General features: G+C 40.8%; 2 protein-coding genes across 12 annotated transcripts in view; both read right to left on the reverse strand.

The window, feature by feature from the left end:
- RIPOR2 (RHO family interacting cell polarization regulator 2) overlaps window positions 1-19,722 on the reverse strand; it is a 235,190-nt gene that overhangs the window by 58,618 nt on the left and 156,850 nt on the right. For 10 of the 11 annotated variants that reach the window (XM_054557299.2, XM_054557293.2, XM_002816491.6 and 7 more), the window contains exons 2-6: window positions 8,740-8,866; window positions 6,681-6,836; window positions 5,919-5,997; window positions 3,905-3,928; window positions 2,141-2,194 (exon numbers count right to left, since the gene is read on the reverse strand). In XM_054557299.2, coding sequence (XP_054413274.2) covers window positions 2,141-2,194; window positions 3,905-3,928; window positions 5,919-5,997; window positions 6,681-6,836; window positions 8,740-8,866 — 440 coding nt within the window. Of the gene's footprint in view, window positions 1-2,140; window positions 2,195-3,904; window positions 3,929-5,918; window positions 5,998-6,680; window positions 6,837-8,739; window positions 8,867-10,332; window positions 10,650-19,722 lie in introns of those variants that run through there. The other variant, XM_054557296.2, reaches the window with a different exon arrangement.
- CMAH (cytidine monophosphate-N-acetylneuraminic acid hydroxylase) overlaps window positions 1-19,722 on the reverse strand; it is a 377,256-nt gene that overhangs the window by 34,389 nt on the left and 323,145 nt on the right. The window lies entirely within an intron of this gene.

Consider the following 19,722-nt stretch of genomic DNA (forward strand, 5'->3'; position numbering starts at 1 on the left):
CTGAAGGCAAACTTTTGGCTGCTCACTAAAAAGCATTACTATAACCTGTTTGAGGAGTACAATTTTCCATAATTGCTTTCTCTACACAGATATCAATGACACTTAGCTTAGAATGCAAACATTAAGAGACTAAAAATTATTCTCTTGATTAAAGGATTCTTTGTTGCTATTTACTTCAACAATGCACTCAACTCTGCTGAGAAGAATGCCCAAACTGAAAAGAATCATCTTTAATCTTCAGGGTCAATGGATTTATCTCTGATTAAGAGAGAGATATAAGACTCAAGGAGTGTCCTATCTGCTGATGACATCTTTTGGCTGATGGTTGGCATAGAGTGTGGTTTCCATGCTTTAAAGCTAAGCCTCATCTGGTGAGCTTGTTAAAATGCTGATGCCCAGGCCCCACTCTGAGATGCTGATTCAGTAGGTTAGGGCTGGGCCAGGAATCTGAAATTTTAAATAAACATTGCAAATTGTTCTGATGTGGGAGATCCCCACAAAACTCTTAGAAACCCAAGTGCTAATATCTCTTCCAATGCAGGTCAGGCTATGTCACCCATGTGGTCTTCTGGGGAACTGCCCCTGCAACCCTTTTCCCTACTAGTGGGTACGTCAAAGTTTCTGAGCTTGTTATCCTTTCAATAAGGAGACAGTGCTCACAGGACCATCGGTATAGCCATAATGACTTAATCTATTACTTTGTGTAGCGAGAAAGTTTATTCTTTATTTTTGCTTATATATCAACCTATCCTAGTCAAATGGAATTAAACTTTTGGATAAAGTATACCTATGTAGTCACCTTAGCAGAAAGCCATTTGTAGGCAAGCATTTATCTTATCTATCAGTCAGCAGTGGCTCATTAAATAAACTGATTAATTGAATCATTCAATTACATATAATTTGTTAGGCATCTGAATATAAGATGTTGCAAACAGAAGGAGTACCACTGACCTTTGAAAACCACTGGGATTGTTGTATCTAACAACCATTGATGCAAGATTGATAAATATACCCTTACCTAATACTGATTGTTTTCTTGCTGTTTTTTGAATTAAACAATAATATGTTAAAGCTTGCCTGCCACATAAATACCTTCTGATGGGTGTCATTGTTTTATTTATTGAGCTTAGCAGAAATAGGAGCAATTTCAGATTTGCCTAGGTAGTAAATATCTTTCAAAGCAAGAATGTACGAAGGCAGTAGCATATACATGTGTATCCATACATACAAATCATCCTAGAATTTTAAACGGAAAAGGATTCTTAGGATCATGTAGATCAAATCTGTGCACCTCCCCAGCTCCACTTCACAGAGTGGAAAGCCAAGATTCACACAGATGACATAGCAAGTGAGTATGTGGCAGAGCTGGGAATAGAACCTAGGGCTTCTGACTCTTAGAGAGATCTGCTAAAACTCCCAGGCTCCCCACTTGGAAGAGAGGCTGATGGATACAGACAAACAGGAATTGATAATGGTGTGATTTAGCTGCCTCTAAAGGTAAATATTTTCTAGCTGGCAACAATAACTCCTGATAGTGCCCAGAACAAGAGGGTGATAGCCTCACTGGACCACCAGTGAACTATAGAGTTCAGGGCTGGGTGTCAGGGACACTGACAAACTAGTGCACATCTAGGGGAGAGGGATAAAATGGCACCTGAAAACCATGCCATATGAGGGAGAGTGGAAAGAGCCAAGGGCTTGAGAGAGATTGAGGGAGGCGCTGAGACAGCGGTCTTTTGGTAGTTATAAGGCCTTCATGAAGAAGTTTATAGGGCACCAAGTGTTATGTGGAACCAGAGTGTAAAGTTAGGCAAACATGAAGTTTTTTGTAGGGTTAGTTTGATTGATAGTTTATCTCTAAGCACACTACACTGAGGCTGGAAGTAACTGTGCCTGTTACTTAGCACTTAATAAATGTTTGTGGAACTGAGGTAGAGCCAAAACTGTGCTGGGCCACCAGGCCTTCCATTCTTGTTGTTCCTCCATCTTTGGTGCCCACTTGATGACTTAATTGCTAGTCAGCTTAGGAGTCAATTGGATAGGAAGTTCTCCATGCACTAGATACTACGCTCAGGCCAAAGGTGTATTTGATTAGCAACAGAACTGAAAAACAGGCAACGAGAACAGGAATTTCAGTTACCTTACTTATGTGAAACTCCAGGCGTCTCATGTATCTTTCAATTGTTTTAATTTGCTGGAATTAAAAGAAGTTTGAAAAAGTACAGTCATTTATAGTTCAATTGACTTAGGCTTGTGAGAATATCTTGATTATATCATACTCAAAAGTATTAGAAAATCCAATATATTTCCCCTTTCCTTCTATCTTTGACGCTATTTTAGAGATTCTCTAATACCAATTTGGATTTTTTTTTTTTTTTTTTTGAGGCGAAGTTTCGCTCTTGTTGCCCTGGCTAGAGCACAATGGCACGATCTCGGCTCACTGCAACCTTTGCCTCCTGGGTTCAAGTGATTCTCCTGCCTCAGCCTCCCAAGTAGCTGGGATTACAGGTGCCCACCACCACGCCTGGCTAATTTTTGTATATTTAGTAGAGACAGGGTTTCTCCATGTTGACCAGGCTGGTCTTGAACTTCTGAGCTCAGGTGATCCACCTGCCTTGGCCTCCCAAAGTGCTGGGATTACAGATATAAGCCACCATGCCTGACCCTGGAAATTTATTTTTTTAATATTGAATAAATATTCTGAGATGTGAACTTGAATTAGTTATCGGAATCCTTGTGTTTAACATAAAGAAAGGCCAATCCAATGGAAGTCATTAGATTCTGACAGAACAGTATCATATTGGAGTATATTTAAATTTCTTCATAATAATATATTTTATCTTCTAAGATTGTTTTTTTTTCCCATTCACATTTTAGTGTCTCTGAAATTGGGGTGCATTTTACAATTGCTACTGGCAGACAGCTGCCTGTACAAGATCAAAGATAATCATAGTTGTTCATGTGTCATCTCTTTGAGTTGTAATTATTATATGCATTTAATTGCCTTTTAAAATGTCTTCAAAAAGAACACACTATGATTCAGCATTGAAATAAAATTATTGTGCACATAGAAACGCATGGAGCAGCATCGTATATAAATTTTTTTAAAAAGAAAGAGAAAAAAATCTGTGTCTAAATAGACCTAACAGTTTTCTTGATAACTATAAAATACAAATTTTAGGTGAAATGAAACAACCGTCAGATTTTAACTGGAATCCTTTTTTTCTCTTCATGGCACATGAAATAATGGTGCATTTTCTAATCAACAATGACTCAGATTAGATGAAGTATAGTGATTTATATTCAGAGACAACACAGGTAAAGGCCTGCAAACGCTTGGGAAGTTCTTAAACTTATAAAACCACTGCAACCCAGTGGCATTTTTATGGAAGTGACCTTAAACACTTTATTTAATCTATAGATCACAGTACTTATTCATTATCCTCATTAGACAAAAGTATGCATTTTTCCAGGATTCAAACAACTATCAGTTCTCTAGGATTTTACTGTCTCTAAGAGGGTCTCCTATTGACTTCTCAAGGATGCAGAGTTTTATTTTTTGAGACCAGGTTTTGCTCTCTCAACCCAGGCTGGAGTGCAGTGGGTGCAATCATGGCTCACTGCTGCCTCGACCTCCCGGCTTCAGGTGATCCTCCCACCTCAGCCTCCTGGGTAGCTGGGACAACAGGCACACACCACCATGCCTGGATAATGTTTTGTATTTCTTTTTTTGGTAGAGATGGGATTTTGCCACATTGCCCAGGCAGGTTTCAAACTCCTAGGCTCAAGTGATCCACCCACCTCGGCCTCCCAAAGTGCTGGGATTACAGGCATGAGCCGCCGTGCCCAGCAAGGATGCAGAATTTTTTTCTTATTAGCACCCCAACACAGAATGGCAACTTACCTTGTCTAGGTCATACAGCACACCCTACAATAAAAAAAGGAATATCTGCATTTAAACATCATCCTTCAAAAGGTTACGCATCTTAACAGAATGATTTAGCCCACATTTCCACATTATCTGTGGAAATAATGATCAGCCCTACAAAATTCTACTGGATGTTTTACTTTAAAAGAATAAAAGCTTGGGTTATTTTGCTTTAAAAGAATAAAAACTTGGGTTATTTAAGTACCAGTAAGAGTACACTTAAGAGCTGACATTTATTTACAGTCTGTTTCTAGCATTGCATGCCATCCTCCCTGCCCCTTGGGATCTTTAAATTTTTCACTTGCTTTGAGCGCTCCCGTCCTACCTATTGAGGGGCATGTAAATTCATGGTCATTAAAAAAAATTTAAAATAAATGGTATGAATACAAAACATAGCAGTGGCATATGTGTTAAAAAATACCTGCCTCGCTGTCTAAACAAATAAAATTGATATTTAAGATGAGTTTTTTTTTTTTTTTGAGACAGAGTTTCGCTCTTGTTGCCACGGCTGGAGTGCAGCGGTGCGATCTCGGTTCACTGCAACCTCTGCCTCCCTAGTTCAAGCGATTCTCCTGCCTCAGCCTCCCGAGTAGCTGGGATTACAGGCACCTGCCACCACACCCAGTTAATTTTTGTATTTTTAGTAGAGACAGGGTCTCGCCATGTTGGCCAGGCTGGTCTTGAACTCCTGACCTTGGGTGATCCACCTGCCTCAGCCTCCCAAAGTGCTGGGGATTACAGGCGTGAGCCACACACCAGGCCTTAAGAAGAGTTCTTGAGGCTGTGATAAGCTTTTCTCAAATTGTTTTTAAAGCCAGCTCATTTCTTTTGTGCTCACAGTATCATAGTACAATCAGTGCACTATCCTTGTATCCTCCAATTGAAGGATTTTTATGGAACATGAGGTCTTGGCAGAAGCCCCTGCATTCGTTCACCGTTGTTTTCCGGGAGGGACATTTGCAGCTACTGAGGATGGTCAAGGGCATTCACCAGCTCTGAAAGCCCTGACACAGGGGTTCCACATAGATGCAGGCAATTTATATCCTAACATTAGTAGAACATAAAAATTTTTAACATCGATAAAGCCTTGAATCTCTAAGCCTTTGAAAAGGACAACAGTATACATTTGGGCACATTTCCTACGAAAGAAAAAGGCAGCAGCTATGAATGTCTAGCTGCACCTCCTAGGAATATGTTGAGTTTTCTTGGGCTGATTTCTTGAAACAGTGAGGTATAATATGTAAAGTTGAACAAAATCATTTAACATAGTGTAGACATTAGAACCACCTCTTCAATCACGCAAGTCCTCACAGATTCATTAGAATACAAGAAATTTGCAACATAACATGTACTTGATCTAGTCTAAGAACTCTAACTTCTCATGGTGGTTACACCTTTGAGCCTCTTTTCCCTCTCTGATTTTACTGATTATATTTTTAAAAAATTGGAGACATAGTAAAAGTTCTAGATTCCAAATTATTTATATTAATTTTTTATATTTTTTAAAAACAAAGACGGGGGTCTCACTTTATTGCTCAGGCTGGTCTCGAACTCCTGGCCTCAAGCGTTCCTCCCACCTTGGCTTCCCAAAGTGTGGGGATAACAGGCATGAGCTACCATGCCTGGACCCAAATTCTGTATGTACTAATAATATGCTAGGAAAACTTCAACTTTTCATTTCCTTATAGTATTTGGGAGGGTGGTAGAGGACATTAAAAATGTTTTTCCTGATTATAAAGTTTCACGAAGATATATATTTAAAAAATGATCTCATAAACATGCTTGGAAAATATTGAAAAGTATTAAGTAGAACACATTAAGAAGAAAACATACCCTTCTTTTTCCTTCTAAGACATACTGGGGAATGCAGATAGTACTCTGCCCCTTGGATCTGCTTTTCTTAAACGTTCCTCCCCAGCCCCATCCAGTAAAAGAAGCTATTTGGCTGAAAAGAACAGTGTTAACATCATAATGACTGGATAGTACCTACCAGGCGAGAGTTTCTTTTCATATCTTTTAACTGAGCTGTCAACTTGTCCAGCTCCGTCTGGTGAACCTCCAGATATTCACTGCAAAGATAAGACAAGATGTAATCGTAATCTCTGTGCCTGTTAAGTGGAATCTGGTGCTGTTGCTGACTTTTCCTTCTCAAAGGGGATTAAGAATTGAACTTTGCTCTGTAGTTGGGGAGGAGGCTTCGTATTTTCCCAATCTTTCAACATTTTGAAAGCTCTAGCAGTGGCACTGGATACTATCCAGCTGGGAAAGTGGAAAAGGAGAAAAAGGCTGAAAGTCGAGAAAAGAAAACCAATGGGGAGGCAAGGGGCAAGATGTCTGTAGAGTCAGCCCTGGTTCTGGCCTCACAGAATTCTATCTAGTCAAATAGAACAAATAGTGAATGTCCCATTGCACACTAGGAAAGTCTTATTCTGGGTTCACAATCCCTGTAAGATATCAGGGAGGTTTCAGAACCCTTCTTCAGCAGTCTCTAGAATGGATATGCCTGTCCATCATTGTTTAAGTGAAACTCAATACTGCACAGGGTTCCAGGTCTCCATCAATATTATGAATATGATGTGGAATACCAATATATTTCCCATCTCTGGGACTTATGTCAGGCTTCCCTAATTGTGGTACAAGAATAAAATACCTCCTACAGAAATAGACGTCTAAAAAATGATCTCATAAGACCAGTTTTTCTCTGACCCCTTGGGTCTTTCCTTAAAGTACATTATCAGGTTCAAGTTCTTACTCAAGTCCATTTTTCAAGGCCCTGTAGACTTCTTCCACCCTTTTAGGTTGAGGCTCTTTGGGGGGATTGTTGTTTTTGTGTCCTAAATTGTGCATTTTCTTCAGTTTGGCCTGAGGCTTCTTGAGAGCGGAGGAATTTTCAATAAAGGAGTTACACCTATGGAAAGAACAGAAGAAATTGTGAGGATTGGGCATCCAAAAGGATTTGACCAAAGAAAAATGTCTTCTATTATTTACTTATTTGTTTTAGAGATAAAATCTTCCTCTGTCATCCAGGCTGCTGGAGTGTGGTGGTGTGATCATAGCTCACTGCAGCCTTGAACTCCTGGGCTCATGAGCTCAAGTGATCCTCAGCCTCCCAAGTAGCATGTGCCACCACACCCAGCTAAATAGTTTGGTGTTGTTTAAAGAGAGGGGGTCTCACTTTGGTGCCCAGGGTAAAGTGCAGTGGTCTGATCATAGCTCACTGCAGCCTTGAACTCCTGGGCTCAAGTGGTCCTCCTGCCTCAGCCTCCCAAGGAACTGGGACCACAGGCATGCACCACCACGCCTGGCTAATTTTTTTTTTTTTTTTTTTTTTGTAGAGATAGGGTCTAGCTTCAGGCAGTCCTCCTGCTGTGGCCTCTCAAAGTGCTGGGATAATTTTTTAAAACTTTTTTTGTAGAGATGGGGTCTTGCTATGTTGCCCAGGCTGGTCTTGATCTCTTGGCTTCAAGCAATCCTCCAGCCTTAGACTCTCAAAGTGCTGGGATTACAGGCATGAGCCACTGCACTTGACCAAGAAATGTCTTTGTAATCATCTTGTGTTCACACTAGTGTCCTTTGCAGAAGGTAATGTTCCCAGATCTGAGCCATCCTGCATTTAGTTTCTTAGTATTAGATTCATTAACTGCTGAAACCTGAAAGCTTTGTTGGGCAGAGGCTACCTAGAGTCAAAGTCTGGCTTCAGGGAATGTGTATTCTGAGTGAAAATGTATTGCTTTTCTAAAACATCATAGGAAGCTAAGGGCAAAGTGTTCCAGGTGGACATAATAAACAGGCAGAAGAATTAATCCAACTAAAAAAATACAGGCACTATGCAATTTTAGGTACAAGTGTCTATGAAATTCAACGAGGATGTGAATAAATCCTTTTCGATAAGGGACCATAAGCATGACAAATAGCTAATTCTATATGACATTAAAATACATGTAGCTTTTTTTAAAGCTTTATTTTCAGGAAGTAAATTACTGATTAGGTATAACTTATAAAATTTCAACATCTCTAGTAGTGCCAGGGATACAGCTTGCAGCGGTAAGATGGATATCTGATAACTTAAAACCAGAGTGCTGATCTAATTAGGAGATGCAGAGGCTAGACCACTCACTGACCCAGCTATCAGTAGGAAAGCCGAGACCTCCGAGGCCGGAAGGTGCCTACTGCACCCCTCCCAGGTTAGTTATTCGTTATACTCTCTGCCATCACTGTGTGCACAAATGGGACAATACAGGTCAAAGCACATAGGGCCCCTCAGAGGGCAAAGACCTTTATGATAACAGAAAAACTGAAGATAAACTTGGTTACATGTTGCTTATTCATTATCTGTTCTTTCTTTCTTAAGTTCCCCTAAGTCCTGTTTCAGATGAGAGGAGATTCAGGAAACTAGAAAAACTAACTTTGGCAACCTCTGTCTGAATGACATCTGCTCCCCAGAGTCAATCTGCGGAGGCAGAATCATTATCCACTGCATGATTTCATAGCAAACATAGTCTCCAAAGTCTGAATGCAATGGAAAATGTGCTTCAAAAAGGGGTGGAAGGAGGGGTAGTGAGAGGTCTATGCATATATCACTAGTTTGTCCTAAATCCTCAGCCATCATCCTTGCAGGAGGAATTCTAAATGATAGAAAATGAACTATAGCACTTAATTTTTAGTACATCCTTTCCATGAAAAAGATTAAAATAATGGGGGGTGGCAGGGGGGTGGTTTGACGAGGCTGAATGCACACAGACCCTCTTCACAACATCAAAGTTCACTTCCTTGACAAGCTGCATCCCGGGAGAGAACCACACAGTACTTGCCTGGATCGCCTTTCCTGGAGGCCGCTGAAACCCGCGAAGGACTGGCTTCTAATGATCCCATTGGGCCCTCCAGGCGAAAAAGACTGGGATCCTACCAACATGATTTCCGGGAGTCTGGTCGGTAGTCCTAGAAGACAGTGGAAAGATCATGACAATTTATAGGCAGGTTCAGACAGAAGATGCACTAAGCTTGTCAACAATGATAAAGGCTGTAAAGTAAGCCATGAGACTGTTAAGTGCTTGTGAGGTTCTTTATTATGGAGTGTCCTGAAGACGAAGGGTTCAACTCTCAAAAGAATAAAAAAGATACCCATCTATGGCCAGGCGCGGTGGCTCACACCTGTAATCCCAGCACTTTGGGAGGCCGAGGCAGGTGGATCACGAGGTCAGGAGATCGAGACCATCCTGGCTAACACAGTGAAACCCCATCTCTACTAAAAATACAAAAAATTAGCTGGACGTGATGGCAGGCGCCTGTAGTCCCAGCTACTTGGGAGGCTGAGGCAGGAGAATGGCGTGAACCCAGGAGGCGGAGCTTGCAGTGAGCCGAGATCATGCCACTGCACTCCAGCCTGGGCGACAGAACAAGACTCCGTCTCAAAAAAAAAAAAAAAAAAAAAAAAGATACCCATCTACCTAGATGAAAATAAATATAGCTGGGTGAGGTGGCTCACGCCTATAATCCCAGCACTTTGGGAGGCCGAGGAGGGTGGATCACCTGAGGTCAGGAGTTCAAGACCAGCCTGGCCAACCTGGTGAAACCCCATCTCTACTAAAAATACAAAATTAGCTGGGCGTGGTGGCACATGTCTGTAATCCTAACTACTCAGGAAGCTGAGGCAGAAGAACTGCTTGAACCCAGAAGGCGAAGGTTGCAGTGAGCCAAGATCACCCCACTACACTCCAGCCTAGGCAATAAGAGCAAAACTCTGTCTAAAAAAAAAAAAAAGAAAGAAAATAAAATAAATATAAATTACACAAAATTGTCCATCACTTTAGGTTTCCTTCAATAATTTTTTTTTTTAAAACAAGGTTCAACCCCACCCTCAAAAACATGAAAACTGTTGCAACATTTATCTCCATTCAACAACAATAAGAACACACAAATAGGCCAAGTCAAAGCTTCAGATAAGTCATGCATCAAACTGAAAACACAGTCAAGTCTTAAGGCGGCATTCTACACCTAGGGGTCATAAAGCTAAAACACCAGGTTTCTTTAGAGATGAACTTACTTAAACTAGTTCTCCCTTTCTATCTTTAAGAATATTCTGAAAGCTAAGATTGTGCCACTACTGTGACAGTGCAAAGTAAGAAGGGTAAAGGGAGTGCTCACAAAAGATGTGATAATCTAGGTTAGATAAGAACACAAGGGCGGTCGGGGGGAAGGTAAGAGGAAAATACAGCAGAAAGCGCACAACCTGTATTTTAGTCTTTTGCTTGGCTTTTGTAAGGACTTACCACAACAGACCAAGAAGCATTGTCAAAACACAACTTCAGCTGAACAGAAGCCCAGGGCTAGTTCCCCCAAAGGATGAACCTGGAACTGTTAGGTAATTCTATTCCTTTTAGATCAGGAGGAGTCAAAGCACATACCATTGTCTTAGCAGGTGACTTCAATCCAGAGAGGGGGACAGGCTAGCAGGAAAAAGGGTAAATAGTTACTGCCCAGATTGAAGACTCCGAAGTGGGCAGACACCAAATCGGGATGTTTGCAGAGTGTCGACAATTGCCCTTTAAAGACTCAATGAAAAAGAAAGAAAAGCTAAAAAACAACAGCAGAACTCTCTGGTAGTACAACCAGATGTAATGGAAAGACCAATTTCACTAGACCTTCCTCAAAGCTACGTGAAGCAGCTAAGCAAGGAAGGCAGTTTGAGCAAGTTACTTTCCCAGAGAGGGAAGGACAAACAGCCTCCTCCCCCATGCTGCTGCAGATTTTTAAATCCCCTCCCTCCCTCTCCAGGAAAGAGCAGCCCTGGAGTTTGTATGCATTCTTGTGAGGTACAGGTGCTGACTCACTTGGCTACAGGTCTGGCAATCGGCTTGCTCTTTCATTTGGGTGAGATGCAAATCCCACACTAGCTGGGGAGGAGCAGCTTACATTTTAGGGCATTCTCCAGAATTTTAGAAGTAATGAAGAAGTACGTATGACCAGTAAAAGTAATATGTAGGGCACAAATGGTTAGACAAAATGCAGGTGCAGATAAGGTTCTCTCTGGTTACTTCTCCCCAGCCTCAAGGCTCAAAAAACTCCTAATTCTGTTATAAATAAATTTTTGATGCCACAAGGAAATAGCACTCGAACATAAATTTAATTTTCTCAGCAAGGCAATTTTTACTTCTATAGAAGGGTGCAACTTGCGAATGGAGTAATGGTGAGAGCACACTTGGACAGGGGAGGGGCAGGAGTTCTTATTTCTGAAGCAGGGCCCTACTGCTATGTTGTTCCCCTATTGGCTAGGGTTGGACCGCACAGTCTAAGCTAATTCTGATTGGCTATTTTAAAGAGAGTAGGGGTATGAGCCACAGTGGTGGAGTGGATAGTTTGACAGGAAGGACGGTTAGGAACAGGTAACTAAAGGTGACTTAGGTCAGAGCAGGTGACCAGGGGTGACTCAGGTCCAACAGGTGACCGGGATGAGTCAGGACGGAGCAGGTGACCGGGGAACAAATGTGAACTACTGATTAGGACAGGTGGGAATGCTGTTTACTGAAACTAGGAGCAAGGAGACGAAGAGAACCAGAAAGTTAAACTTTAAAATGGAGAATCAAAGAATAAGAGAGCTGAACGTACTGACATACTGATTATTTGAAGAGAAACTTGGGGTTCACTATATTTAACAATTCCTTTAAATCCTTAATGAGGTTCTCTTCTGTGCTCTCTGCTGGTTACTGAGAAATCTGTCTACATTTCTTTAAAGGGACCTTTCTTAGGTTCATAAAGCATGCCTGTGGTATCACTGTATGCCACGCAAACTTCTAATAAACTATCGTGCTTTCTTGATATTTCTATTCTTTCTGTACTCAATTTGACAACCAAGCACCCACCTTAACGTCTTAATTTGGCAAATTTTAGTATTCTATCTTATTTTGTAAATTATTGTTCATTATATCTGTTGTATCACAGACACTCTTTGATCAAAGGAAAAAACTTAGAGTTTTCAAAATATTTAACTATATCATTATCTCATACCTCTTAGAAATTATATTTTTCAAGCCAATTTTCCCCCCCTTATCCATTGGATCACGGTAGTTTAAACTACTGATGCCTGGCTCCTATCCCCAGGCACTGTTTAATTAATATGGGATATCACCTGGGTATGGGGAGGTTTGTAAAGTCCCCAGGTGATTCTGATGTTCACCAATGGTTGAGAGCCACTGACTTAGGAGTTTTGATTGAACAATCAGTTGCACTAGTGATAGGCAGAAAAAAGAAAAGAAAAAAAAAGATACCAAGTTCATTGCAAATTTAAGACTTCTGTTAAAATAATCTGCTACAATTAATTAACTCCAACTCTTTCATTAAATGAATTAAACGCTGGAGAGTAAAACATATGTACCAGATTGTAAAATAATTTTCCTTCTTCCTCATTTTCTGTAACAGGTAAACAAGGTTCTCAAAATCAGAACAAATGTCTGTCCGGGATCCTAAGATTGTCAAATACTTTGGGAGGGGGAATAATGCTCAGAAACTTTTCATTAAATTTATGGTTGGGTGCAGTGGCTCATGCCTGTAATCCCAGCACTTTGGGAGGCCGAGGCAGGTGGATCACCTGAGATCAGGAGTTTGAGACCAGCCTGGCCAACATGGTGAAACCCCATCTCTACTGAAAATACAAAAATTAGCCAGGCAAGGTGGCTGGTGCCTGTAATCCCAGCTACTGGGATTACAGAGGCTGAGGCAGCAGAATCGCTTGAACCTGGGAGGTGGCAGCTGCCGTGAGAGGAGATTGCACCACTGTACTCCAGCCTGGCGAGAGTGGGAGACTCTGTCTCAAAAAAAAATCGAGAAACTTTTCACTAAATTTACATATGGAACTGATGGCTACTAGGAATGTGACTGGAATGAGCAGTTTTGTTTTGTTTTGCTTTTGTAGTCTTAGAAATGATCATTATCTATCAAGGAAGAATTTGGCCAGAGCTGGTTTAGGCTGAGATCTCTCTATCTTGCCATCATTTCCCCTAAAAGGTGGCACATGGCCTAAGGAGAGTCCTAAAACAAGCACGCACGCACACACAAAGTCTGGCTCTGGGAGAAATAAAAGCAGGAGGTTGGGGCAGGGTAGTGTAGAGGTATTAGGGACAAAAGTGTACAAAACACTCCCTTCCCCATAGCTCCCACGTCTGATGGAAGGGTGGTAGTTCTTCGCTACTATTCCTCCAGCTTCCCCAGCTCTTCTTCAGTTGTAACTGATCTTGCACCTCTTCGTTATCAACTGTCATCCTATTGACCACTCCACTCCTACCTCTTAGCGCCTTATATCTTTAGGTTGTTCCCTGGCTTCCTAGAAGTCCCAAAGACCTGGTCTGTCCCCAGCTTTCAGAAAAACTACCTCTAAAATTTTCAGATTTTAAAGACTTAATTGCCTCTGCCAGAGTAATCTGCATTTTAATAGCAGGTGTTCCATTGAACCAAAAGCCTTAACCTAAAGAAAGGACAACAGTAGAATTGCAGTATTACTGCTGGTAGGGATGTAAAGTGGAATTAAAATTTTGGAGAACAATGTGGCAGTATCTGTTTAAGCTGCAAAACATATTAATCCTTTAACAGGGCACTTCTTTGATAGCTCCTTTAGGGAAATACCCAAATGCATGACGAGGCATATACAGGGATATTCATCAGAGGCAATGTTAATAGTAATGGAAAAATAGGGAATGATATAAATGTTAGTTATTACAGGAATGGTTAACACTCAAAATTATGGGATAATAACATTATGTAGCAGTTAAAAACAACATGGCCACATAGAAAGATCCCCAGGATAAACTACAGAATGAAACAGATAGTAGGAATGCTAAAAACAAAACTATATAAAACCATGAACACAAATAGAAAAGTTCTGAAACTATACACAGTCTATGGAGAGGTGGGATTGAGTGGTAGTCAGAAACATTTTAATTTTTTCTGTATTGTATTTTTATACAGAAAATGTATTTGTATATTATTCATATAATGTAAAATTCTGTTTTGAAATTGCAGACATTTGGAGTTGCCTAGAAATGGAAGTGAAGAGGAGACAGAGCTCATAAACAAGATCATATAAGATGACTCTGTTGAGTAATAACTGTATTTATAAAATTGTTTATATTTATCAGCCTTGCAGAGGAGAAATATGATTGCCAAGAAATATTGTATTAGGCTTTATAAATTCTGATTACATCAGAACTATTTAGATTTCCTGATGAAGTCCTTATTATGAGTTCTGAGCTATGTAACAAGTTCATTATTTTTGTCTGCAAAACATTTAGAGCTGGGATTGTACTCCTGGTAACATGCACTATACCTGATATATACTGATATATACCCGATATATACTCTAGGTTCACCGGTTCACCAGATGCCATATCAATTAAGCAAGAAATCCCACATAAAACAACAAACTCAGGCCAGGTGCAGTGGCTCACGCCTGTAATCCCAGCACTTTGGGAGGCCGAGGCGGGTGGATCACGAGGTCAGGAGTTTGAGACCAGCTTGGCCAACATAGTGAAACCCTGTCTCTACTAAAAATACAAAAAAATTAGCTGGGTGTGGTGGCCGGTGCCTGTAATCCCAGCTACTCGGGAGGCTGAGGCAGGAGAATTGCTTGAACCTGGGAGGCAGAGGTTGCAGTGAGCTGAGATCACGCCATTGTACTCCAGCCTGGGCGGCTGGGGCTTTGAAAAATGCTTTCAGTCTCTAAGTTATTGACGTCTCACCTGGTCTTTTGGAAAATTCCAGCATAACTAACATTCATTTTTGTGTGTTAAATCCCAGAAGGGACTCAAATCCTAGGCAAACAGTGTGGCTGCTATGGTTTGCTCTTCACTGGGCTTTGTTGCAAGAGGCCCTGGCTGTCATACCAGGTTGCCACCCGTGCCCTGCCACTCCTATAACCAATGGGAACAACACAACGGGATCTTTCTGGAAGAAATCCCAAGCACCCTGACTAAGAGTTGAACAAATCCTACCATTCTGAGCTGAGCCTCTAGGCACAGAACCCTGAAAGCCACAGCTGTTTCTCTTCCCAATTTCTTCATACAATGAAAATCACTGCCTTCTCTCTGACTATGCAGTGTGAAGTTGCAATTAAACACATATCAGGGTCCTTTGAAATTATAATAAGTATAAGATTTTACATGTTCTTGTATGAATGCTGTGATACAGGTACACTGGGTTTTGGTGGATGCTATGAGCGACCGCCTGACCCAAACACCTTGTGTCTGTTTAAATTAGAAGGTAGCGCATCAAATCAGCAGGTGGTTTTTGGACAAGAACACTGAATCTGAAGACAGAAGGGGGCTGAAGCAGATAAAAAGAGAACAAAGGATTTCCCCTCACCCATCAGGTCTCAGGCTCTGATTGGACCAGAAATAAAGGGTGGAATATGATTGCAGTTCGGGGGAAGAATTTGCACCTCCTTGGAGAACTTGGAGATAACCTGTCTCTTAAGAATAAAGGACAGGAATCAATCTTGGAGGGCTGCTTGGAGGATGGGTGATGAAGGACATCTGTCATGTAGCAGGCCTATGCAGCAGGCCCTAAAGTGCAGCTCATGATAGTGCCACCAGTAGAAGTAGTAAAAGTGACGGGGAAATGTTTGGAACATCCAGTCTAGGTGATGGTTCTACTTCTCCCTATATTTTTATGAACTGGCATGCTGGCTTATGTTTTCATGTGTGTTTGATTAGCTTGAGTTAGCAAGCCTCTCTCTTCAAATTTCAGCAATTTCACTAGGAGACAGGTAAGGCTAGGTATACTAAAGTAAGAATCCTGATCATCGGGCCAGTGGCCGACCTCCTTTCAACATCTGCCAGGTGTGAATCTTCAAACTCACTTGCTCAGAGTAGAAGTGCTGGAGGCATTGATTAACCTGTAAGGCAACTGGGCAAATTGACTAGTCAGCTAGAAGGAATGCTAATATTAATTGTTAGAGTTAAGAATACTGAGACTCATTAAAGGAAATATGATTCAGTAGGTTATTTTTAGTTTTTACAAGCACAAAAGCTCTCTCCTGTATTAGGAAAACACAGAAAAATAGAAAGAAGGCAGTGTAGGGATAAGGAGAGAAGAACCATACTGTTTGTATCATCCAAAGGCAACCACTGGGGGAATTTTGTTCTGTTAAATTTTCTCTAGCTCTTCCCTTCTTGTATAAAGCATAATAATTTGAGCATATTGCATGCAAAATTTTGTATCCTGCTTTTTCTATCAGATTCTTTTTTTAGAGCTATGCCGAGGGGGCTATAAATTAGCTTTTTAACAAAGCTATCTTTAAAAGGATACTCAAGTCTACCCCATATTCCATGTGCTCCTTTGAATAATAAGAGGAAAGCCAACGAGTCCGCATTACATGTGCTTTTTATTTCTGATTTTTCAGATATGGCAGTTTGGCCAGAGGCTAAAGAAAACCCCTGCAAGGATGAGACCAGGGCTTTTCTATGGGAAACAAGAGACCACGTGATCATTTGTGCATGCTTGAGTTGCAGGACATCAAACATCATGAAATTAAAACAAAAATACAATAGCTAGATGCTACTGTCTTAACCCTTATGGTGTTCTCTTTTTTCAAAAATTTAACCAAATCTTCTATCGAATTAAGAATATAACCAGGCAATTCTGAGAGAGCCTTAGTGATAGAAAATATGAGAGACATCTGTGATTTCTGAATGACATGAGTAAGGATATCTCAGTTCTCGCCAAGGCATTTCTCATGGGGGCCAAACATCAACTTGGAAACCAATAGTTGTCACAGTTACAAAGCTATGCCATCTCCATAAGCTAGACTGAGACCAACCCCTCTGAGACAAGACAATTGATCCATAGATCAGTTGGCTGTAGCTGGGGTGACATGCTGGCAAATGTAAAAAAATTCCACAATCAAGTCAAGTGTTTGCCTGAGGCCAGGGACTGGAGCAGGCAAGGAAACAGAGAGAAGTTTTAGGGGTGGCGGAAGTGTTCTAAAACCAAATCATGGTGATGGTAGCACAAATGTATAAATTTACTAAAACTCAAACTCTCCACTTAAGATGAGTAAATTTTATGGTATGTGAATTGTACATCAATAAAGCTGTTTAAAAAAATCACTACCAATTTCTAGAAAAAGTCATCATTCCTTCTGCAAGAGGAAGTGCCAAGAAATCAGGACTTGGGAAAGCTGAATCAGTAAGCTACCAGCTGAGAGTTGCTTTCGTGATTTGATCCTGTCTCCCAGCGAGGCTTCATAAGATGTAACACCTGCCCTCACTGCACTTTCTGAGTCATTTCTTCATGCCCGATTTGGGTTCTTCCTTTCTTTTTCCCCTAACAATGCCATCCTGTTTATGCTCCCCCACATGGTGGTCAAAAGCAGATGTATAATTGAGTTGTCTGAAAGAGGCATGTGGGCCAGATGTAAATAGCCTGCTATGCAAAATGATTATTTAAGATGAAAACTAAAAATACATGTCTGCTTATTATATGGTTACAAGGTACCTATTACAGAGCAGTTGACTAATCTTTTTTAAAAAGTAAATATATTTATGTCATTGGCCTTTAAAAAATATGGCTGCTTTAAAGTAAATCAAAGCAGGCCGGGCACGGTGGCTCACACCTGTAATCCCAGCACTTTGGGAGGCTGAGGCAGGCGGATCATGAGGTCAGGAGACGGAGACCATCCTGGCTAACATGGTGAAACCCCCCTCTACTAAAAATACAAAATATTAGCCAGGCATGGTGGCAGGCGGATCATGAGGTCAGGAGATCGAGACCATCCTGGCTAACATGGTGAAACCGCCCTCTACTAAAAATACAAAATATTAGCCAGGCGTGGTGGCGGGTGCCTGTAGTCCAGCTACTCTGGAGGCTGAGGCAGGAGAATGGCGTGAATCCGGGAGGTGGGGGTTGCAGAGAGCCGAGATCGCGCCACTGTACTCCAGCCTGGGTGATAGAGAGAGACTCCGTCTCAAAAATAAAATAAAATAAAAATACATAAAGAAATCAAAGCAATGCTAATATTTTCTTCTCAGTTGTCAACATTGTTTGCTAACCCAGTGATGAATGCATGTGTGATACACTGCTTGACTAAGACAACTGACGTGAATGGATGAAAAAAAAGTGTAGAATAACTCAACAGAGCCTCACTCCTCAGCAAGGGGATGGAAGAACCAAGGCCAGATGTTCTAACTGGTCTTTTGGGCAAGTCCTAAACTCGGTGAACCTCAGACTGTATCTGTAGAGTAATGGAAGTAATTCCTCCCCATTTTAACAGGCAAGCGTTGTAAGGTTCAATTGAGATCAAAGCTTCATCCTACTTGGACATGTAGACTGACTTTCCATCATCTCTGTAGGTGGCTGGATTTCTGCTTTAAAACACAGAGAAAACGACGAAGTGCTTTACAAAAGGCAAAGTGCTTGAGAAACCACAGATTACTATAATGAATACTTAGTTTTAACTCACTTGAAAAAAAGAAACTTAATTTTCAGAATCTCTGGAAAGTGATATGATAATTTTCTTTCCGTGTTTTCTAAGACTCCATCAATCAACATAATTATTAAGTATATATTATATGCTCAGCACTGGCAGGATGCTATGTGTTGTCCAAGATGCAAAGACAACCTAAGACTGAGCTCTGCTTTTAAAAATTTAAACAATTTAATTGAAGATGACATGACTATACATAAAGCAGATTGGAGACAATTTTTCATGTAAGAAATAACAGCGTAAAATTTTAAGTGGTGCCTATTTCTGGGTTTTTTTGTTTTTTTGAGACAGAGTCTTGCTCTGTTGCCTAGGCTGGAGGGCTGGAGTGTAATGACTCAATCATAGCTCACTGCAGCCTCAATCTCCTGGGCTCAAGCGATCCTCCTGCCTCAGCCTCCTGAGTAGCTGGGACTACTGGCATGTGCCTCCACACCCAGCTAATCTTTTTGATTTTTAATAAAGACGAGATGTTGCTATGCTGGCCAGGCTGGTCTTAAACTCCTGGGCTCAAGCGATCCTCCTGCCTCGACCTCCCAAAGTGCTGGAATTACAGGTGTGAGCCACCATGTCCGGCCAAAGTGGTACCTATTTCTTAATCTTCCAAGGAAAGCGACACAGCAGAGACAATAAGAATGTGGAATCCAGAGTCAGACAAATCTGCACTCAGTTTGGGTTCTACAGCTACAGCTGTTTGAACTTTTGCACATTATTTAACTTCTCTGAATCCCAGTTTTCTTTTATATAAAAGGATTAACATTTCAGAGGATTTTTGTGAAGTGCAAACGAGATAATATACACAAGACCTGGTATGTAGTAGGTGTTTAATAAGCCTAGCTGTTAATAATAATTTAAATAATAAGGAGTTTTCTCAAAAGAGAAGGAGATACATAAGACAGGAATAGCCAGGCAAGTTTAGGTAATGATAAGGAAGCTAGAAACTAGCGTCTTTTTGAAGATAGCAATTTTTAGGTAATTAAAAAGCATGAATTCATAAGGACTATAAATATGAGTACCTGGGATGTGCAGTTCAAAAGTCAATTTTACGAAAAAGATTTTGATTTTGAAATAATTTGAAGCTTACAGAAAAGTTGCAGGAAAAGTACAGAAAGTTCTCATCTACCCTTCACCCAGATTCATTAGTCGACATCTGCCACATTTTACTTTGTCATTCCTCCTCCAAATACACACACACACACATCACATTATTTTTTCCCAAATCCTATGAGACTAATTTGCACATATGTATTTATATACATTTCCTCCCCCACACTGAGTAATTTGCAGATGTGATGCAAATTTACTCTTAAATACTTCAATGTGTATT

Source organism: Pongo abelii, chromosome 5 (assembly GCF_028885655.2).
Source record: "Pongo abelii isolate AG06213 chromosome 5, NHGRI_mPonAbe1-v2.0_pri, whole genome shotgun sequence".
Classification (NCBI taxonomy): domain Eukaryota; kingdom Metazoa; phylum Chordata; class Mammalia; order Primates; family Hominidae; genus Pongo; species Pongo abelii.